General features: G+C 36.7%; 1 protein-coding gene across 1 annotated transcript in view; it reads left to right on the top strand.

Annotated features, from left to right (window-relative positions):
- Positions 1–10,860, top strand: part of LOC107217386 (homeobox protein Nkx-2.4) — a 42,860-nt gene extending 32,000 nt beyond the window's left edge. Inside the window, exon 4 of the mRNA XM_015654890.2 lies at positions 6,071–10,860. Within this exon, the coding sequence (XP_015510376.1) occupies positions 6,071–6,403 (333 nt within the window). The 3' untranslated portion in view covers positions 6,404–10,860. The remainder of the gene's footprint in view (positions 1–6,070) is intronic.
- The last annotated feature ends 6,867 nt before the right edge of the window (positions 10,861–17,727 follow it).

Here is a 17,727-nt window from a genome sequence, read left to right as displayed (position 1 = left end):
CGGTGGCTGCTGCTGCTGCTGCTGCTGTTGCAGGAGAGACGAAGCTGGAGAGGGCAAGTCGCCATCTTGCTAGGAGTGTACAGTCATTCACAGCACCTGGTCCCGCCAAAGTACAGACCGGTGTTATATTTGCCGGCTTCACCGTCACACGTGACGGATTAGGTACCATTGAGTAGGTTGATGAGCCTAAGTTCGATACTTTTTATTAATTTTATTACGAGATTGAATTAATGTGCATAAATGGAATTGTGAAGAGAAACTCAGACTTAGATGCTTTGTTTGAAATTGCTTGGAAATGGTTGAAAATATACTAGATTTTATTTAGAAGACTATTTTCTACAAATTATAGACTGGAGCAATCCTTTCTCTCAGCAGCCAATTACCATATTGCCATTTTTTAAAGTGAAATCAATATCGGTGCAATGTTGTAAAATTGAATGTAGAACGATGCGATGATATGTTAAGTAAAAAGTTTTTCACAATTAACGTACGACTAGAAGATAATTGTAGTAAAATTAATAAAAGTGTTGATTTTTGGTTCTTTAAATTCCTTAAATATATCGCGATGCCGCGTTCACTCACCAAAGTCATGAATTTAACGATTGAAAATCCAATTGTAAATGAATGGAACTCAAACGACTTGAATGTTTCTTTAAACGCGAAGAATCAATCGAGCTAACGATAAGCGAAATCATTGGAGATGAATGGCAAGTCGCTGGAATTAATCATGGAATTAATGATAGTGCCGATGAAATTGCGTGGCGAGTGTTGGAAATTTTGAAAATCGCTGTTCAATATCTTGCGGTAAACGACAAGTGGTTTCGATTGATCATTTACACCGATTAGGATTTTTTTCAAATAACCCTTGAGAGAGATATGAAAAAAAATCAACTCCTGACACTTGTTATTGTTATATAGCAGAAAATTATAATCATACCCACCCTCAAATGTAGAATAAAGACATAGCATTTTAAAATTGAAATCATAACTAATCAGAGTTATAATTCAGTGCAGAATTTTTACAATTTATGATTTTCAACTCCTGATTGAAATTGACCCTTACTTTGGATTTTATCAGTTATAGCATTATTTTTTGTGTTTATCAATATCAAATGATCAATTTAAAATTCTGAACGTCTAACTTCTATGAAACCAATCACTCGGAATTTTTTATGAATTATTTATTTTACCTGTGAAATAAATCATTTTAGCTACATTTCTCGCCTGCATCAAATCCGCAATTTTTGTTCAAAGCAACGTTGATTATGCTTTACATCGCCATCGAATTAGTATTTATTTTCAATAAATATTCAATTCAAAAGTACTTAAGAAGCCGATAATTTTTCTGCCTCTGCGTATAATCGTCGTGTCAATCGGCAAAGAATTTTTTAATATCTTCACAATCTCTTTTATTTCGTGTATCATATATGCATAATATATTATGTAAGCTTGCGAACAGTTACGCCTATACATATAACTGCAGCCCCTGGACTTCGGATAAAACGACCCTTTAATGAATTAATTAGCTCAATTTGTGTGTAACAAAAATGTTTCTCCCTCCTCAGTCTTAAGTATTATTCACGTTACGAGAAAAGGTTTAAGAAATTAATATGCCCTAATTGACGAGTGAGACGTGGTTCCGTATATCCTACCTATACCTATAATTCACATTATGTGCGTATAATACAAATTGTCAGACAATTACGTTACAGCATTTCATTTTTATTTCACTTTTTTCTTTCGTTGTTGAATTTTTAATACTCGTAGCTCTCGAGCTCGTTTATACTGATCAAACTACAGGGCCGAATTATCTGGATCATCGGGTGAAGTTCGTTGGGTGTTTGTTTTATTCTTTTTCTTCTTTCTTAGTCCCTCTTTTTCGCCGGAAATTAGTTCAAAGTAGTGGTGTGATGCTGTAATATAACGCAGCGCGCGTGACTTGGAGCTGATTGTGAATGCATTGCTCCATGAATGTCGTCGAGCGTTTTTGCTGCCTGCATCGTGTAGGCTTGCAATCATCGCGCAACGCGGTTCTGAAGTGCATTGCATTTGCTCCACTTAATACGAAAGTCTATCTTGGCATACACGTCACTCAGCTGCCACTTACTACAAGTATTATACAATAAGTACGCGATATATGCTGCATGGTAATAATTCCGTGCGCGCGCGTACGCCGTCATGATCATTTCACCGTTATGTGTTTCCGGTACGGATTATTCGCCGAAAAGAGGAAAGGCGGAGTATACGAGCCGAATTTCAAAGCGTTATGAATCGGCTGTAAAGCCTCGATAAAAAATTGGGAACAGAGAAAATCCGGTTTCGAAAATCTCCAACAACGATATTTACACCGAAGATACAGTGAACGCTGATCAGATAACATCCTTACTGTGACTATATAATAGAAATGAATTTGAAGAAATTCGAGTGACGCTAACCAAGATATCAAGAATTTGATGAAAGTAGTAGGATCAAAAAGTTCGAAATGATTTTACTCTGGTATTTTCGATCCCATTCTAATGTTTTCGTGCTTACTTTGCTCATCATCAAGATCTCCAAAGACCCTCTGATCATATTTTTACAAATATTTATCTCCAGAATGTCTGATTTACTCGACTGATTATAATGCGTAGGAATCACCAAATAACGTATAAGCATCGACTATGCAGTGACGCTAAATATAAGTTACTTGCAACGGAATTTTTTCTCATTCCAACAATATTTGAACATTACTACAATAAAAAGATATTCATTTTATTGTACTTTTCTGGTTGTTCCACAATATGAAGTATCACTCACAAGGATATTTGTCAGGACTCAACTCAATTTTCTAGGGTCATTTCCTTGGTCTCAAATATAGATCATTTGATGTTTGCTTTTATCTAATGGGCCTCTTTTTACTTATGTTTCAATTCATTAGGCATGCATTTGCAGTTTAAAGAGTGAAATGCCGAGAAACAGAAAACTTGTCCTATACTTTTGCCGTAACTATGTATCAGTTTTCATTGACCTCTGAGGAAGTTTCAACGATAGAATTTTGCGCATTCGATTATTGTACAACGAATGTATTATTTCAAAGTATTAGCAAAGTAACTACGAATTTTCGATTATACCTGTTTTATTGTATGATAAATTAATTTTTAGTCGAAGAAGGTTCATTTACCAAAAAAAAAAAAAAAAACCCCTAGGAGTTCCAACACAATAAATGATCCTGAGGTCTTACAAGTACTTTCCTATTCACCATGATGATGTAGTATCTTAATTTCACCGATTATAGCGAAATAATACCGCAAACCATCACGTAGGTAAAATAAAGGATGTATACATATGCAAGACTACACATACGGCCAGTTTTCGCAAAAAATTGACGACAGCCGGAGCGTATGATTCATGAATTTGACTGGCCAGCAAGGTTGTTTTGTCCCAAAAGTCGAAAAGCATCATGCTTACGACGTGTATTGATGAAGCCAAGAGTATCGTGCGTCATGTACCGAGATTGACGAGAGCTGCATCGTAAGATTCGTGATATTGACTGGCCGACGCGAGTGTTTTCCCCAAAAAAACGTGAAGAGTAAAAGAAGATTCGGTGAAACGAGACTAGTATGCAGAAAATTTCGGCGACGATTGTAAGCCTACTTTCTGCGGGTCCGAAGCCGAGAGTGTATGGAATAATCAAGGCATGTTGAGAAAGATAGAAAAGGAATGTCATGTACCGAATGTTGATACAGCTGAGTGGTTGGCCAGGTAGCCGAAGCTTCTGTAAGGCATACCGATGAACGGAGATCGGTGAATGGACGATGGCGTCGCGACGGTAGCCGGGCATCAGCGCTTCTCTCGCTCTCTTCTCTCCTTGGCTCAGCTCCTTCGCCTCGGATAACACGGCTTGGAGTTTACTCGCCGCGGACTGGTTGCGTACAGAAATATTATATATATATATATATATAATGTATATATATATATATATACATATATATATAATATGTAGATATATATGCATGCACACATGCGAGTCGACGTGCTTGCGGAACTGTGGACAGAGAAGGTGGTCACGTCGCGATGCCGTGTTTGCTGGACACACATACCAGCACCAGTTGGACCGAGAAATGCATTTTCTAAAAAAGCCTTGTTTACCCTTGTTGCTTATCCATATTAAACTCCTTCGCTGCGGGGACGCTGCTCTGCCATGAATCCCAACCAGCGCACGGTTTGTTGGCAACGGCCGTGATCTTTATACCAAGAAATATATAATATAGGTTCGTTGTATGTACATACATACCTAACCTGAAGCCTCCCTTCTTCGTGTGCAGAGAAAAATTTGATACCCCTCTTAACACTTGACATTTTATTCTAATCATTGCTTAACTCGGCCCAACGCGTCGCTGAATACATGCATCCAAGCTTTTTGATCTTACACGTGGTTAATTTGAACTGGGTGTGTACCAAGCTTTATTGTGAGACGGGTACTTAGTTTTTTACTGTTTTTGGAATCATGGGCAACGGTATATTCTTAGAAATTGGCTCGGTTAGGTGGTGAACTTCAAAAGGCTTCTAGAACCACGTGACTTATCTCGTAACTATTGTATGTACCTAAAAAGTCGGAATCATTTCACGCATCTATCATTTCCGGTGTCTTGGAGAACAAGATAGTTTTTACTCAATTTACAAGCCAATAATTAATTAGCCAATTACGCCATTAATATAACAACAGAATACAATCAATGTATCGAAATGTAATGTTGAAGTTATTTCTTTATAAATTTGATTTTTTTTCAGACCAACTATATGTATAGTTACGTGTATATTATTGTGCCTACATTTTTTGTGCCTGTTGCGATAATTTTATGTTGGCGCGTCAGTAAAGTGCTGTTGAGGTCTTGTTTCGTTGAAAAAATTTATACCTATATACATATAAGCAATGACAGCTGTAATCATACCCTAAGTGTTTACGCATGTAACACACATCGCGGAAAGATTTGCTGACTTTGGTAAACATGGCATAAGAAATGTTTTTCGATTAATCGTTTTTCCGACTAATCATTTGATGGGTCCTTTTAATTAATCAATTAACGGACGCTTTCAATTAATTCTTTTCAGAGTAGTCGATTCATCATGCAGGCTTATAACAACACGCATATACTAAACTTACGCATTGCACGTCACCGATAGATATCAGAATCGGTGTTTTCTATTTCGCCCATTGCTTACACAGTCCATTATACTGAGAGAAAATGGTGAAAGTTAGCAGGGTGAGCAACAGATTGTACATGCGCAAAATAATCGAACTCTGTTGGTCTACAGAATTATGCCTCAACAATATTTTCATCCGCAAGACAGGGTAGCCAACTTCCTCGAAGCGAGGCATGAGCTGTCAAACTTCGGCATCAGGCGGCGAATTGAGGTTATGTTGTAACGATGACTCGTTGCAGTTATCAGTCGGTAATCAATCAGTCAACAGTAAAAGGTGTAGAAGCCTTCTTGACTTACTAACATCAATCATTTAAGATCCGTTTAACCTCCAAAAAAACTTGAATCTGCCACATAACCTCCATAAGCCGAGTTTGACAACTAAACTTTGGGTTGGTCAACCTGCACGAAAAGACGAATCATTTAGCCTGCTATCTCTCACCATTTCCTCTCCGAAGCCTCCGTTTTGTGGACAGAACCAACACTGAGAAAAATTTCATTTGTACAGTAACTAGAAATATTCAGTAAATCAGGTATCGTTGAAAAAACTGTTTAAATATTGTTGGAATTACAAAAAACAAAATCAGTTTGTTCGGTTTACTCTACTTTTTTAGTTAAACGAGACTTTAACGTCAATTTATTGTTGCACAAGCATTAAATTTTCGCAACGATTACAAGGAAATATAATAACAGTGATCGTAACGAGAAAGAATAGTTACGGATACCAGACTTTCCGGTAACAGTTAGAAAACTAATTATCATTTTCTACCTAGAACTATATTTTTCGATCGTGGTAAAAAATGAAAATAGTTAAGGACTGAGCGGTAACCGGAACTAAAAATTTCCTTCGGTGTAACTAATCAAAATGAACTTGTCTTTATCGTTCCAGAGCGCGAGTTCCCCTCGAAGGGTGGCCGTCCCGGTTCTGGTCAAGGACGGAAAGCCCTGCGGAAGCGGGGGCGGGAACGAGGGAAGCCGCGGCGGTCCCAGCGCCGCTCTGGCGAGCCCTGCGCCCCACATGACGGCCGCGTCGAGCCCCCACGGCTCGCACCACGCCGCGGTCGTCTCGCACCACTCGGTGGTCGGCGTGAGTCACGTGATGTCCTCGAGCCAGAGCCTGCAGCACTGTTCGTACACGAGGACGAACGCCCAGCAGAGCATGCAGCAGCAACAGCAGCCGCAGTGCGGTGCCTACCTGCCGCTGCAGGGCAGAGCCTGGTAGTGCGCACCATCCGCGGCGGGAGCTGCGTCCTACGCAAGTCCCCAGGTCGCTGGCCCTTGGGCCCTCGCCGCGGATCCAGCCACTTGGTACGCCATTCCCGACGACAGTCCTTAATAAAGTTTGCTTGCCTCCTGCGGCAGCTGCTTATCTCGCGTCGCGTCACGCCGGGAGAAAAGGGTGAAACTTACCAAATTCAGTGTCCGACCGCGCATGCGCGAGCGTCGTCGTCTTTTCGCGCAGGCTGGCCAACTCAAGCTTCAGGCGTCAAATGTGGATTGTGAAGACGACGTATGTAGGTGATGCGAATTTCTTTCGTTTTTTTTTTTTAGATAGACTAGGTCACTGATTGATCACTGATCACTGATTATTATTGCTAAAAGTCGTCGTAACAACGTAATTTCAATTCGCCACTTGACGCCGGAGAGTTTCACATCTCGTGCCTCGTTTCAAGTAAGTTGGCTACCCTGCTTTGCAAAAGTAAATATCGCTGCGGTACGATTCTCGCTGTCTAGTAGAGTTCAATCATTGTCCGCATGCGCAGTCGGTCACTCGGCCCGATAAGTTTTACCGTTTCCTCGCGGCATGAGTATACCGAGGAGCCATTCACTTGCAGATATCAAATTAATTATTCCGGTTCACTGTTTACATTGATTTCAAGTGATTTCTAGAGACTTCTATCTCGTGGTCTGATTTTCGTTTGTTTTCGGTACACCAATCGATTTCAATTGATTCCCAATGTCAACTCTGATTTTCATTGATTTCCTAGTGCTGTAAGCGGTTTCCAGTGATTTTTCTGCTACACAGAAACAGAGTCGTTAGAAAAAGGCCAGAAAGCTGGTAAATCATAAAATGTCAATGGAAATCAGTAGAAACAATTAACATCAGTGTTAAGAGTCAATTAAAACCGTTCAGCGTTTACCGCATGACTTGCAACAATTGTGTATCATGATTTCCAACGCTTACTGCGTGATTTCATCGCGACCTTATCGTCTTGTGATTTCAAGTGATTCCCAGTGATTTCGAATGATTTCAGTCATCTCGAATGATTCCTCGTCATTTCAAACAACATTTAAGTGATTTGAATTCGTTTCTTCTGACTTTTAGTTCCAACTGTAAAATGTATGACTTTCCTAAGTGAACGGCCCCTCGGGGTATTATAGGTACGAATTTATACGTCGATGCTGGATTACAGTGTGCGTCTGACAAGTGCGGGGTCAATGTTTGGTGAGTTTCGGACTAATGGAATATATTTCATTACAGTTTTGCGCAGGGGGAATTAGTTTGGCGTCTTTAACTGTGTGATAAAGTTGGACGCTTCGATATACGACCTTTCTGTATAAAGTGTGAAGTTTAAAAAATCGAGTTACTTTTTTTTTCTTCAAGTTAATTTTCATCTGTAGTGTAAAATAAAATCACGGTGTGGCGGGGTGTGCTTTCCATTATTTATATAGTTGATGATATGCCGTTACTCTGATCGCAATCGTAAATTTGCTAGGAAATCCACTCCTGGTCTCCGCTCTCATTCCTCGGAAATATGTAACCAATTTTGGTAACTTTATAACGGTTATCTTAATAAGCCAAGTCAAACAGAGTACCGCTTGTTTTAAAACCAACTCTCAAGATTTATTTTTCTCTGAAATCATATTTCTTCGATAAAATATAATGCAATTACAATTTGTCCAAAACCACACACCACGAATGAAAACGAATTTGACACAGCCTTAATTTATTTTCGGACAGTGAGGTAAAAACCAGAATTGAAAACGAATCCTATCGACGATTACCTTGACGATTGTAAGAATATTTGTCATTTTTTTTTAGCTGACAAAAATTTCATCAACTTTCGAGCCCATAAATTACGTTTTAATCATTATTTCGTAGCACAAGTGTCTTGAAGAAACTGACCAAATTTTTCTAAAAGCGGAGAAACAAAGTGAAATCGCGCCAGTTTTAGGTGTATTATTTTGGTACTGTGATCACTGATTAAATCTCGTGAACACTCAGTGGCCGCGAAGTCTAACGATTTCACCTCTAGTCAATACCCAAATTTCTAATACGTTCGTGTGGCGGGATTTATTGAAAAATGATTTTTGATTGATGTGGATAAATGGAGAATTTTTTTCTTAAATAGTCAGCATTAATGTCCGAAACAAACCGGTTGCCTCTCAATTTTCAGTTGTGAAATTGAATTACTCTTAAGTGTAACTCAGACGATCGTACCTGTAAATTCCTAATCCTCGCGAGAGTGACGAAAGTCGAACCAGGCTTTGAAGTGTGCTTAGTTATAAGGGGACCTTAATTAGGAAGAATGGGGAAATATCGTGAAACGTTAAACGTGCAGAAACATTGGCTGGTTTATAAACATAAATATGTATAGTGAACACGAAGTGAGTAGCGTTCTATTCAGACTGTCGAAAATAGCACTGCAGGAGCTGTAGTGACGTTGATTTTGAACAACTTTTCCAGTAACAATTCTGATTTTATCATCAGATTCGGATATTTGCAGAGACTGCAGAAGCGGTTTATTTCGTTGAAGTTTTTTATGTACCGAAAAAAATAACATGTCACACCAATGATTAACATACACGTTACGTTTATTACGGAAATGTTGTGCAGAATCGACTTATATATTTAGCGTGAAAATAATAATCGACCACACAGTCGCGTTAGACGATTTAATTACATATAACGACGTAAGTTGAATTTAACAAAGTAATTAGTCTCCAAGACTTTGTACATATTATATATTATAAACAATAGTATAAGACGCAAGATTTTGTTCAACAAGATTTTTCGACGCGAAGACAAGATCGTTTTGTTTCATTTATAATTCTATACATATTTGAATCTGAACATAATTATTACGGGAAATTAGAATATGTACAAGTTCATATAATATAGCATCGTACAGCCTCGCAGGAACCCGAGGTTCTCGTAGGTTTCGATAAAAAGTTTCAAATATTCCACTAAAATAAATAATAGGTCGTCGATTTGTAGCTAGATTCAGGTACCTAATTAATAAATGAGTAACATCGAATAGGTTTTCATGATGATGCACATGCAAAACTAGCCAATTGAATATTATATGTAGAAACAGAACACAAATCGGGATAAGCAGTGATTTTACAATTACTTTACTGCACTTGCTTTGGGCACAGCATAGGTGAAATTGAACGTTTCAATACGATTATAATACGGCAAGTTACTTTCAATTGGTCAGATTTTTGTGCATGGTCATCGATCATTTTTACTCCTCCTACGAAATTGTTTTCAACGACCAGTACATTCATAAACTATATGAATACAGATTGCAAAAATTATGCAAGGGGGAGACTCTCGAGTGTATAAAGTCAAATCCAGCCGATCTTTCCTTCTTCATTGGAAAAATAGTATATTATGTAACCAGGGAATAAAGTCGACTTTTATTCCTGTGTTATGAATAGAAATTTATTTCCGACTCAACTCTGTCCGCAATATTTATTCGAAAATTTGGAATTTTAAACTGGGCTCATATTTCACGCTGATTTGAAATATGAGCTCATATTTCCCGCAAATCCGTTTTAAGGAAAAATATGCCACTTTCGTCCCGCTTTTCAGGTCAAAAAAGTTAACTTTATGGTTCATTCGGGAATAAAATGTATTTTAGACACGGTTATAAATGTTGCCGAAATTTGAAAATACAATCCGAATTTTGAGATACTTTTATGTCCGTCAAACGATTTCTCATAAGTTCTAACCTGCAAATTTGTATCCTAGATCATGTTTTTTTCCTAATCAAGATAATTTATCCTTTACAAATTCAATGATTAACTCCCTGAAAGGGAATGAGAAAAGTGTAAAGCATAATGTAGATATTAATTTTCACCAGCTGTAGAAATTACGTCGCATTGCATCTTAACTAAGATTATAAATCCTGGATCTAGATCACTGTAGATTGAAGTAAATAAAAAAATTTGTTTGAGAAAACAAACAAACTCTTTTCTACGTCAATTCGTTTTGTATGATGCACACAAATATATTTAAAATAATATTATGTGCACATATAACATAGTGTTTAGTAATATATAAGATTATCTTGGATATTATGTACATAATGTCTTTAATTATCATTATATATATAGTTACTAACTATTTCGTTTCGAAAATATGAGAGAGCTCGCAGAGTCCTGACAGTCATCAGCATGTTTTACAGTATATGTAATATAATAACTTACAGGAATTCATTTCTACATTTTCCTATTCATTTTTTCTTCAGAGGGAAAGTTACTACATAAGAACAAATATACCGGGACAATTTCTTGAAATTTGAAAATCAACCGCGCATGCGTCAAATAGTTTAATGTCATTTGGTCGGCGAAATCTTCCCGCAGCGATATTCTTGTCTGCGATGCAGGCGGGCCAACGTACGCAAAATGTGTACTAGACTGGGCCAAAAAAATTTCAATTTTTTCTTCAATTTTAATTGAGAATAACTTTTGAAAAATTAAATTGAGGCAAAAATATTAAGAGATCTTTTTTGTAGAACATTAAATTTCCTTTAAGAATCTGTCATGATCTTTTTTATACATTCATTGATTCGTTAGTCACGAAATTCCAAATTAAAAAAGTCAAATCGAGAAATTATATCAATTTATTAAGCTTAATTACTCGGAAACGGCTTGTCTGACAAAAATCTATAATCAGACCTTTTTTGTAGGGAATTTAATTTTATAAAGGGATAAGTGAACATAAATTTTTTCACTTCAATATTTCGACAGTTCTGACGTAAAACATCAAATTATTACTAAAAATTAAAAATAGAGATGATAGACCTCTTAAAGTTAATATTAAGGGCTTAAAACTTCATGAAATTTTTTTTTTTGCCATACTGAATGTTGAATGATATTCTCAATATATTTTTCAAAAAAAAAATAGTCAATTTTTTTGGTCCAGTCTAATGTGTACGTTTGAATTTTCAAAGAGCATAAGCATTAAATTCCGACCGTTAATTCAAGAATCAACTTTCCGACCCAATAACAAATGCTTCCCAAACCTTTCCGAGTCTCTACCTCAATTATTTGAGATTCTAACCTCGAAAATTCGTATCAATTATATCGCTGCCAGAAAGAGTTTGATAGTTGAAAGCTCGGGATGGCCAGCCTGCACGAATAGCCGATAAAACTCGCGCATGCGCAGTTCATTTTCAAATTTCAATTATTCTTGCGTGAATCCGATGTTCAAGAATTGTTTTCCACTAGTAATAAAATCGAAAAATCTGGTGACCAATATAATATTCAGGAACCGGCTGCAGAATTAACTGATTTTGCAATATAAGTACGAGGTGTTTATCGAAAGAGCACGCATAATTTAACTCGAGAATCATTTTATTTTGTCATCAAGTTTTGCACCTTGAAGGTCGTCGAGAAATAGACACCGCAGGCAATTGTGCCAAAATTGTGAAGAGGCATTAAGACTGTTGATGAACAGTTGTTTTTTTGTGAAAGTGTCAGGGGTCTGCTCCAGCCTTATATATGATTATACATGTATTGCGTATTCCGCACTGCATATACAGTAACGCCTGCAGGGGTATCAAGTCACACGGACCACGTGTACTAATGTAAATAACGAGTAAATTTAAGAAATAGAAAGCATCGGTCTCTCCTTGTACCAAGAAATTTGTAATAATTGAAACGATGTTATATATTATATATATATATTATATATTATACATAACGTTAGAGAATTGATATTATTAATGTTAATATAATGATAAATATAGTAATAGTAGCATATACGTGTGTGACGGTGAAAAAAATACCTAGAGATATTATTATAAAGTTTTTTGTAAATAATAAAGAGATATTAATAAAATAATACCTAAAAGCCATTCGAAACGCCGTAAATCTACCGAAAGGAAACCGTGGAACTTACCAGATTTATGTCGTATTTTCATGCAGGTGGCCAATTTGAGCTTCGGTTGTGAAACTCAAATTACGGAGGTTATACGCATGTACGGGAGGCCAATTTTGTCGGGTTATAAGAGTGTTCTAATTGTTCATGCATAAACTGATCACTGTTAATATCAAATCGCAATTCGACACGGGAGAGTTTGGCGTGTCATGCCCCGTTTTGAGTGAGTTGGCACCCCTGCCCTGCAGACAAAAATATCACCGCGTCCCGATCTCACCGACCAGTACAGTTCGATCCTTTCGCGCATGCGCAGTCGGCAACTCAGCCTGCTAATTGTAAGTTTCGCCGTTTCCTCTCGACACGTTCGATCCGCGCTTCAAATTTCTATCTCCAAATACCTCCGAAGTGATTGTGGCGGGCTAGAAGAGCCGGGGAACATTTCACCACCTGAGCCCGCACAGGGACTTCAAAGGTAGTGCAGAACGGACGGACTCGGGCCTCTCACTCAGCCCGATGTATCTCTCGATGCCAATAAAACTGTGTAAGAACGTTTCATTACATGTCTCGTATTTTGATCATTGCTTCAGCCAATAAGTTTTACTGTCATGGCAACCCCTGCCTCACGCTGCTCAATGCAGCGAAACTGGCGAGCCGTACGACTCTATCTCCCCTCAACTCGGCTGCAGACCCCGATGCCAACAAATATTAAGGTAAGCCGATCTTCACTGCGAGCTTAATACTCGGCACAGGATACCCGGCGAACGTTCCCGTTCCCGTTTCTACATACATATATTTGCCTGCAGCGTGCGGATTTTACAGGCACCTGTTTATTGCCAGCTTCTTCATACGGTGTTGTATGTGCTCGACCTTTGTGTAGGCCCGATGTACCTGTGTTATACCGTGCGAGATAGGCGAGGGTAGTCGTTATAGGATTAAGGATCCTTCGACGTACAGTCAGCTCAAGAAAGTGTTGAAACAAAGGTTTGAAAAGTTTCACTGAACAAGTTGGTCTAGTTACATTTAACTACAAAAGTTCCTGTAATAGGTATTTTTTTTTTTTTTGAACAGTTAATTTTAATTGGAAAACTCTCATTACTTGTTTGTTCAAGATGAATCGACGTCTGAATCAAAGATTAGGTTAGGAAATGAGGAAAACCCGTTTAAAAGACTTTTAGCAATGTTGCTTGCGTCAATGACGGTGAACAGAAATGAAACAACAATGCTACGATCTGACAGAAATAATTCTGAGAAAATTCTAATGACACAAGCTGAGATATCGGCAATTAAAGAAAATGGTTTATTTTAAGATCGTTCACATTTTTTTTTATCCATTTTGCTAACCGTAGAGATCTCCAGAGATTGTCTGACATTTTTTTTTACATATCGGTCATCTCTAGAGTGTATAAAGATAGATTTTCGTAAATACGGTGCAGCAGATGCTTAACAAGAATTATACTTCAGCATTATAACCGTACTGTTATGTTAGATTCTTTGAATATTTTTCCGACAGTTATTTTGGGATCTGGCCAATGAGCAGAATAAACGCAAAAACACCAAAGTTTAGGAATTTGAAAGTTTCCGATTATCAAAGCTTTTCTCAAATTGTTGATTTTCTTCACGTCACGTTATTGTTTCGACGCATTTTCGTCCTGACTGTACGTCCCACACATCCTAAGGTATTTATTAACCGATGTTCCTAATTGCTGAGCTTGTATAACTGCATTGCAGTATTGATTGCGGAATATATCGGAATAATTCGTTGTTATGAAAATGCCGACGAAATTAAACCTTCGTTCGGAGGGTAACTTGTTGAGGGAAGGGGGCAACTAATCTTCTATTGGTACACATACAATAAGAGATTAATCCCTTTCTAATACGTATGTTCCTATTTTGATGTATAATATGGGGTTCCTAGAAGGAAAGCTCACGGGGTGAAATCATCGCGGAGGGGAAAAACGTGAGTAATTTTTTCTTCGTACCAACAATAACTGTTTCCATAATATTGTAACGATATTACATGCGAGTCACATAGAATATAAAGTAATTCGTATGTACGCGCCTTAAGCACATACAACGTTTCAAAATAAAGGGCAAACGCTTAACTCTAGGTGTCACGTCGGTCAAGATCACCTATCCGGTGAAATAAGTGTAACTCTCTCTCTCTGCGAGCCGGGGTCGAAGCGAACGGTCGATATAAAGTCTAGTCCTGTCATATTCACATTCTTATAATTTCGTTAACATTTGGGAAAACAAAACAAGTAAAAAAAAAAAAAAAAAAAAAAATTGAGACGACGATTCATACAAGAAGTGTAACCCAACGCAATCCCAATCTTTCGGAGCCTGTGAGCCTAAAGAACAAATCCAAATATCTGATCGACGAACGACCACGCAGTATAATCGGTGAAGACCGATTCTATAAAAGGAATATCAAAGAACTTCAACATCCATGATCATCTACGGAGCCGTTAGGCCACCTCTCTTCATCAGAGATATTCCGAGCTAAGTCATCTTTTCATTACTGATTTGTAGGTGGATTGTGCCACAAATCTGTAATAGCCTTCTTAAGTCAGTATTTTATATCTTCGTCTGTTAACTTTATTGTAATCTCACCATAATTTAGAGTCCTTTGTCAGTAGATTCATTCTTTCACTAGAATCATTTTTAAATTTGAAGCATAAAGGAAAAGAGAGCCAGTCTTTCGTTAATATGGTACAAAAATTTTACCTGAATAATTATATACAAAACGTCGGTAATCGCGTTGAGTAATTTTAACGTGTGAATGAAAGAGTGAATGAGATTTTCTATGATTGCCTGTTCTTTTAAAAGGTTATACCAAAACTCAATAAATCTGTGTTCTACATTGTTTCCTCCTGATTTAATGTATTTTGTTTATTGAATATATCTAGATTTCTAATATAACATAAAATCAAAACGTATCGGTTGAACCTCAAAAAAAAAAAAAACCGTTACAAAATGGCGCCCGAACATAAAGTTTAGACATAAAGAAAGTAAACATAGGATTAAATTTGAAACTTCGTCGTTGAATGTTTGTATGATTGACCTTAGGTAGTAATTGTAAGAAACATATATTACGCGATAAATAGAAATATAAGAATTTCAAAAGTACATGGCACCAACGATTAAAAGAACACCTGTTAAAACTAGGTCAAGGATCACAAATAAACCAAGGAGGTCAGAACCTGACATATCAAAAGCAGGCAATAGTCAAATACGAAATAATACAAGCGAGATGGAGGGAGAACTGGAGCGTTTGAAGGAGGAAATGGCGAGTTTCGCGGGTTTACGAAATGCGATTGAACAGCTACAGGCACAACAAGCAACTAACGCACAGCTGGCAAACGAAGTCGCATTGTTGAAGCTCCAGAACGAACAACAAAGACAGGCTCTTCAACAGATACAGAATCCAGTTCAACAACCAGTTACCAATAACGATCAAATATCGGTGAGTGAGTTAATAGTAAGTTTGCAACGAAGTCACATTGATGCCAAAGCTCCCGAGTTTACAGATGAAGAAGTTATAAATCCTATTGAATATTTGGAAAATTTGGAAAATTATTTCAGGTTAAAATGTGTGAAGGAAGAGTGTAAATTGTCGATAGTCGAAAGTAAATTATCAGGTAGAGCAAAAATATGGTGGGAAGCGAGTAAAGAAACTATCAACACGTATAATGATTTTAAAGAAGCCTTTAAAAATAAATTTTATTCCATTCCAATCCAAGTTAAAGTCAAAACAAAGTGGAGTTCAAGAAGGTATAATCAACAGGATGGTTCACTTCAAACATATTTTTTTAAACAGCTTAAGGAAGCAAAATACCTATTACCGAAACTAGACCAGTTCGAAATAAACTATACCATTATCCAACAATTACCATATAAAATTCGTGATACTCTAGCAACTGTGAATATGGCGGATACAAAAATAATAGAACAAGCTTTATCGCAATTAGATGTAAATTATGAAGAAAGAAACAATAATAAACACAAATATCAAAATCAAAGTAACAACAATCAAGTGAATAATGTAAACAACATGCAAATTCAACATAAACAACAGCAACAGATAAATAATACAAGTAGGCAACAAAATTATCCAAATGCTGCAAACAACTTTTATCAAAATCCTCAATTTGGTACAAACTTATCACCATGGCAATATCAACCGCAAGTTCAAGCATCAACAAGCAACCAAATGAATTTACCAAACGTCAATTATCCACCACCTTATTTCTCAGGAACCAATAATCAGATACAGTCATTACAAACTCAAATGCAAACTAACACCAATAATTTACAAACCAGTCCAAATAGAAATTTAAACTAATAAACAGCTCGATGTGTATAAGTCCGACATCGAGTTGGGATTATGCAAATTTAGTTGAGGACTTAATGCACGAAATTGGTAATGCTGAAGAAAAAATTGAAAGAGTAAAACAAAACTTATCGAAGGGTCCAAATGTAGTAATAAATGTGTTAAATTATCGAATGGTAGCTTTATTTGATTCAGGAAGCCAAGTAACATGTATGTCTGAAAAAGTATATAAATCTCTCAAAGGTAATCATAGTTTAAATGAACTACCAGTTACAAATGTAGTAGTTTTACCAGCAATTGGGAAAAAGCCCACAGCGGTTAAGCGACAAATTTTGGTTGATGTTCATATGGGATCGCAGAAAATCACAACAGCTTTTTTAATTATACCGCATCTGTCTAGTAGTGTGATTTTTGGTAACGATTGGCTTGATATTAATAAAGTAGTTTTAGATTACGGTCAGAAAACAATTAGTATTAAAGGTAAAGTAATAGCTCCACCACTTTTCTCATACGACCGGGAACCTGCGGAAAGGTTGAGCTCATTTGCACAAAACGCGAAAATATATATCAAAATTTTAAGAACTGAAGATTCAGAAAAAGAACATGAAAAAATAGGTAAAGAAATATTTAAAAAGAATTCAAAGAAAGAGAATAATAATGAAGAAAATAAAAATGATGATGAAGATATAAAAACAGTTTTTGAAAATATCACAACTAAAGATCCTGAATGTGATAATGATGATAAAATGTCAGAAACACATGAAAATGTGATGCAAATTGACAATGAATCTGATTGTGTAGAAGAGAATAAAATTGATGAAGAAACAGAAATAAATTTAAAATATATCTTTGTAGAAAATGATGAAATTGATAAAAATATTTTAGTAGATAAGGAAAATATATGTGTAGCAATAAGTGAATTTGATAAAATTGCATCGGTAGATCAAAGAGATAATCCGAGAAATAATGAATTAGAAAATCTAAATTTGATGTGTGTAAAAAATAATATAAAATGTAATGAATCTGTATTTCAAAATGTAAACGAACATGAACAAAATAACGCAGAAACAATAGAATCACAAGACCATAATTTTTACAAAAAGAA

Source organism: Neodiprion lecontei, chromosome 5 (genome assembly GCF_021901455.1).
Source record: "Neodiprion lecontei isolate iyNeoLeco1 chromosome 5, iyNeoLeco1.1, whole genome shotgun sequence".
NCBI classification, from domain to species: domain Eukaryota; kingdom Metazoa; phylum Arthropoda; class Insecta; order Hymenoptera; family Diprionidae; genus Neodiprion; species Neodiprion lecontei.
The sequence above is the reverse complement of the archived record's forward strand: the minus strand, read 5'-3'. Positions and strand labels throughout refer to the sequence as shown.